Here is a 6,156-nt window from a genome sequence, read left to right as displayed (position 1 = left end):
TGTTAACATCAAGTTCTGTTACAGTAGGCCAGCATCCTCTAACCAATAATTTGCTTCTCTCTTGGCCTCTGGTGGTGAATAGGCTCATAATGGTCATAGCCTATAAGCTATACAGGCTATTGCTCGCGCTTGGGATTGGTTACTTTTGTCACATCTGACGTTTGGTGTTGGTTATATAGTGCACATACATTTCAAATCAGAGGAGCGCTGGGAAAAAACTAATGTTTAAACATGTGTTTAGTAGGCCATCAAATCGTATTTTTATAAAACAAGTGAAAAAATTGTTGCTGGGGTGAGAAAATTCCAGATTTGTTAAGCAAATCGAGCTGTAGCATATATTGGAGGTTGAATGGGGTGTTCAACTATGAAACAAGTTAAAGTGCATTGGGAATGAATTATCTCACGACAATGGCAGATTTCTCGTCTTTAGCAAAACTGAGATTTTGAGACTGAACATGATTTTTTGCAGACGGGTGTTCTGCAGCCTATAGCCTTTGTTAACACGTTTATAGCTACATCACCCTTAATTTAAGAGGACTGATCTTATTACTCTCATGTATGCTAAATCTGCAATTGCCATTCAATAGAGGTGGAGCTGTGCGTAAAAAGGGAGTTGCAAAAGGGAGAGTGATAGTGCCCATGAAGTGAAGGCATTTCTCTCTCCCCCTCCCCTTTTCCCCCCTCCCGCTTTTAGGGAACTCGGTCAGCTGACTGTCTGTAGCTGTCAAGAGTGTGTTGTGCCCCCTCCTCTCTGCCTCCTTCTCTTCCTCTATTTCAGCGCAGAGTCCCGTTCCCATTGGAGAGCAGCGCGCACTGGAGCCAGCCTTCCTGCTCGACGTCACGGTGCGCTATAAGGATAAAGCCCTGGCTGGCTCCAAACGCAGTCTGCTGGATACCAGAGCGCGAGTGAGTCTCGGAGAGGCGAGCCGAAATCTCTGCGGTGCAGAGCTGGAAAAGCTGCTCCTCAGCGAAAATCAGACGCCCTATTTACTCTGCTTATTTGCTTCTGCATTATTTTCCTGGAGAAAAAAAAGGACTTATAACCAAGAAGTTGCAACGAGGACTGGTGCCCGTCTCAGCGTATATGCGTGGTATTTCTTTATCGTATTATTTATGTTGATTCTACTGAAGGGGACTGGTTTTACTTTTGCACTGAGACGCATAGCTTTCTACCTCCTCGTCCTGGTCTCTGTGCCAGATTATCCCAGCAGAAGTAGGCTAAATGACGCAAATTCCGATGTCGTTTGCAGCGCATTAGTCTGAAAGTTTCCCCCCGCTACTTTTCTCCGTTTTCCTTTTTTTCCACCGATCACTCGGTGTTTCATGCTACACAGCAAGCTAGTGCATAGCGGTGGAGCCAACAGAACTATTGCATGAGACACGAAAGGAGAGAAGAGACGCTGGTTAATAAATCAGTTTTTGCAACGCTCGCGAATCTGCAAAAGAGTCGCGACAGCAACATGAGCACAGAACTGAACATGGGCCCGGAGCTCCCCAGCAGCCCTCTGGCTCTGGAATATGTCAACGACTTTGACCTGATGAAGTTTGACGTGAAGAAGGAAGGCCTGGCCGGGCTGGAGCGCGCCGGGGTGCGCCAGTGTAACCGCCTCCAGCCCCAAGGCTCCGTGTCCTCCACTCCCATCAGCACGCCCTGCAGCTCGGTGCCCTCCTCGCCCAGCTTCAGCCCCACAGAGCAGAAGAATCACCTGGAGGAGCTGTACTGGATGCCAAACAGCGGGTACCACCAGCAGCAGATGGACCCGCAGACGCTGAGCTTGACCCCAGAGGACGCGGTGGAGGCCCTGATCGGAGCCACGGCGCACGGCCACCCCCCGCCCCCGCACGTCCAGCAGCAGATGCAGCAGCAGCAAGGCGCCTTCGAGGGCTACAGGGGCCCGCACCACCACCACAGCCACCACGGCCAGCAGCAGCACCACCACCCGTACGCGGGCGGCATCCCACATCACCCCGACGAGCTGTCCGGACACCCGGGCGGACACAGCCACCCGCTCACCCAGCATCACCATCACCACAGCCAGGACCCCGACAGCCCGTCCCCGGAGTCCCCGGACTCCCATCAGCCGCTGCATCATCACCGCCACCATCATCACCACCATCCGCACGGCCACCATGACGGGTCCCACCACGGATCCGGGGGAGGGAACGTGGAGGACCGCTTCTCCGACGACCAGCTGGTGTCCATGTCGGTGCGGGAGCTCAACAGACACCTGCGGGGCTTCACCAAGGACGAGGTCATCCGCCTCAAGCAGAAGAGGCGGACCCTGAAGAATCGGGGCTACGCACAGTCCTGCCGGTACAAGCGGGTGCAACAGAAGCACGTGTTGGAGAACGAGAAGACCCAGCTGATCAACCAGGTGGAGCAGCTCAAGGCGGAGATCAGCCGGCTGGCGCGGGAGAGGGACGCCTACAAACTCAAGTGTGAGAAACTGACAGGGTCGGGGGGCAATAACGGGTTCCGTGAGGCTGGCTCCACTAGTGACAACCCGTCATCACCAGAGTTTTTCATGTGAGTTGTAATAGCCCTTTCTTGTGCCCCCATCACCCCCCCCCCCTTTCTCCACAACTGACTGACTGAACAAATGATAATAATCCACACACCCTCCCATACTGGTTATGATTATACTAATAACGGTAACAATTATATTCATATTAGAAGAGTAATCCATCAAATACTATTCTCATATATAATCATCTCTCCATCCACGTGTCAACTGAGATACAAAGAGCAATGTAGAGTGTCTGATCAGTCGCAGCATCTTTGTAGATTAGTTGCTTATAGTGAAGAGACTTTTTTCTTCTTAAGAAGAGGATCGGCTGATGAACTTGTTTTGTTTTCCTTTTTGAGGCTACAGCTTTGAAATAATCTGTAAGTAGTGTGGGATGGCGTCGAGGCAGTTGTCTGGCAATTTTGCTCTCCAAAATGATGACATTGTTATGAGACAACAAGCAGGCCTGGCCTCACAGCCATGCGACACACCAGACTCACATTCGACAAGTGGGCCCGTAAAAAATCTCCAAAACCAAGACTCCACATTATGCAAACTTAACTTCTGTCTACTAACCCGCCACAGGGGGACATTTTATGCAACATCTCATTGATTTATTGCCTGCTTGGTTATATTCGAATATATATTGAAACAAAAAATCTGCATTAAATATTAATCCTGCATGCTGGACATGTATGGTAATAATTTCTATTTTGTACCTTCATCTTCTCGTGTATATTAAGAGCATGTTGTTGATCTGCGCTTCTCCATAGTTGGGGGGGTTAGAGAAATGCAACGGGGACAGAACAGCAGGACTGCCGGTGCAGTATCATATGGTGTGGGTTTCTTTAGGCTTGTAAATATTATGCAACCGCAAAACTGCACACCAAGATTGAGGAGGCTGGTTTGAACTTCTTTCTTTCTTTGTGTCGTGTTTTTGTCTCATTTATATATTTTTTCATTTGGGGTATTGATTGAGAGATATGGGCATTTTTTCCAGTTGCATTTAAATACAACAAACTCTGTGTGTCAAGTGCACTTTTGGATAATAATTTCGAAGTTTTCATTTTGAATTTTGTGCAAACCTCCCTCCAGGAAGACATACTACGACAGTTAAATGCAAAGTTTTATAGCAATATTTGGACACACTCACATCTGTTGTGTGAGGTTGAAGAGACAAACATGTGGCCACAATATTATAGGACCCAGATAACACATCGAAACTTAACCATGTCCTGGTGCGTAATAGGCACACTATTACGCACCAAGCCATGGTTAAGTTTTGAACATAGCCTACTGTATAGCCCACATAGGCTCAGTAATATGTGTGCACATGTTCTCCATCATTTTAATTCAATGTGGCTGCCATGGCACTAATTCAGAGAACTGCTGTCTGCCGTTCTGTTAACTCTTGCGCAACCCTAACCACATCAGACCCAAACAGAGACAAGTTATCCTTCCTCACTCTGATTGGCTCACCTGTAGCATATTAGCAGTAACAACAATAATTTATATTTTCAAAAAGTCCAACAACTTACATGTCAGGGGGTTTTATGGAGAGTTAACATTTAGATAACGCATGCGTTTTAATACGAAGTAAGAATGCCAGATGTTTTCCTGATTTTTTTTCTGCCGGTCAGTAAAAAAATGGGATTCAGGTTGTGCAAATTCTCAAAATGAAAACTATGTGTATGTTATATAATACGTTTTTTGTCTGTTTTATTATTATTTGATGATTCTGGTTCTGCTGGCCAGATGCATAGTTAAAGTTTTTATTTTAATGATTTAAATTAACAAACTGTCAGATCATATCGAATAAGCATGGTGCTTGCATTTGAAACTATTGTTGAAAAGTCATGCATTTAACAATCTTTGGTTTGTTACTGATTCAACTGTGTTGAAATCGAATTGAAACTGCAGCAGCGGGTTGTTGTTTTGTTTTCATCAATTCCATGTACTTTGCGATGATGGGGATCAATTTTCAATCCTGTTTATATAAATAAGAGTAAAACACTTAAATTTGAACTGTTGTAGTTCCATTCAGGCTGGTTTCTGTTTTGTCTTATTTTTGGTTGTTTTTGGAAGAAATTGTTTCCTATTTTGCTTATTAAAGTCATTGAAATGGCAATAATTACCTCTCAGACTTTTTATTCTGCCCCCATAAGAGATGAGACCAAGAGCCATGATGACGAAAGTCAGTGTTATGGAAAGTGATAGAAGGCGACATATTACCAATATGTAGGCTACTAATAATTAATAATTCCACCCACTCTTTCAGTGACAATAACTTTAAGAGGACACCAATTGCCAAAAAGTCATAGGATAAAGTTAAAACACACACACACACACACATGTCACACACACAAAGAAAACTTCTCATATAGAGATCCAAAATGTTGTTGTGCGTCTCCTTTTGATTTTTTTTTATATATATAAATTCATAGCCTATAGGAGTCAAATGCCTCATCATTGCATTTTTAGCGCCATTTGTCCCTGGCAATTATTTTATTTGCGGCCACAGGCAGCATAGGATAAAAAGCTTGGATTCGAGCCTATTGGCCTGCTGTGATTAGATCAGAAACTAACCGGGTCTGGCCGTTTATGTGGCGCTGCGGGGAGATTCCTGTGCTGCTGGCATGCTGACTTCTGCAGAAACCCCGCCGTTGCAAGAGCCCACGGTAAAAGGAGATCTTTGACCTTGCAACATGCCGGAGAAGAGATTAAAACCTGCAGATTTACATGAAGTGGTGCTAAAAAGATTTCTGCCTGTTTGTTTTTGGCATGGAGTGGCGTGGGTTTGACTACTGCGCAGGCTCACCCCGGCTGGCTGTTACACAATTTTGAGTCATGAAACAGCTACAGCCTATCGGCCGCCTATGCACTGCTGTGACCCCCGCGGATCTTCATTTCAAAATACTTCCACATTCCGTGTGTGCGCCATAAGTGCGCGCTCACGGGTGCGCGTAATTTCCATGGTTAACATTTGTAGAGTGAATTAATAATCATGCGTAATGCGCCACACTCATTTTTTCCCTAAACAAATCTGTGTCAATGCGGGCACAATGCATAGGCTAAAGTACACAGAGAATTCTCACGTGATTTTTTTTGCACCCACCAATGACCGTAAAGTAGGCTAACAACAACGCATTCTTGATTTGGAGGCAAAAATAAAAAAAAATCAAAACACAACAAACAGTCTCACTCTTCAGTCTGCATGTCCGGATAGTGTGATATAATAGAAGCAGAGAAGAAGGAGAAGAGAGTAGGCTAAGTGTTGATCTGGTCCGGGTCTAGAGTTTCTGGTGTCAGAACATTATCTGCCCCGTGTCTGCACATTCTCAAGGACAAAACCGCTAGGCAGGGGAATCAACCAATCAGACCCGGGAAGGCCAGTCTGGTTTACATTCTCTCTCTCTCTCTCTCTCTCTCTCTCTCTCTCTCTCTCTCTCTCTCTCTCTCTCTCTCTCTCTCTCTCTCTCTCTCTCCCTCCCTCCCTCCCTCTCTGGACAGCTACTGTAGCCTGGGGGCATGAGTGCAGCGGGGGTGAACCAGCCATATAGGAGGAGGAGGAGACCTATATTTACAGTTATGATAATGACAAAAATAACTCCTAAGTATTTTGTTGTCTATAGGGAATCTGACTCACCTT

General features: G+C 45.7%; 1 protein-coding gene across 1 annotated transcript; it reads left to right on the top strand.

Moving 5' to 3' along the window:
• The first annotated feature begins 893 nt into the window (after positions 1-893).
• On the top strand, positions 894-4,632 carry mafba (MAF bZIP transcription factor Ba). The gene has a single exon (XM_083642291.1). It carries the CDS (start codon positions 1,374-1,376, stop codon positions 2,529-2,531), a length of 1,158 nt encoding a protein of 385 aa, XP_083498417.1. The 5' UTR covers positions 894-1,373; the 3' UTR covers positions 2,532-4,632.
• The last annotated feature ends 1,524 nt before the right edge of the window (positions 4,633-6,156 follow it).

The sequence above is a fragment of the Poromitra crassiceps genome (assembly GCF_964638095.1).
Source record: "Poromitra crassiceps genome assembly, chromosome: 8".
Taxonomy (NCBI): domain Eukaryota; kingdom Metazoa; phylum Chordata; class Actinopteri; order Beryciformes; family Melamphaidae; genus Poromitra; species Poromitra crassiceps.
The sequence above is the reverse complement of the archived record's forward strand: the minus strand, read 5'-3'. Positions and strand labels throughout refer to the sequence as shown.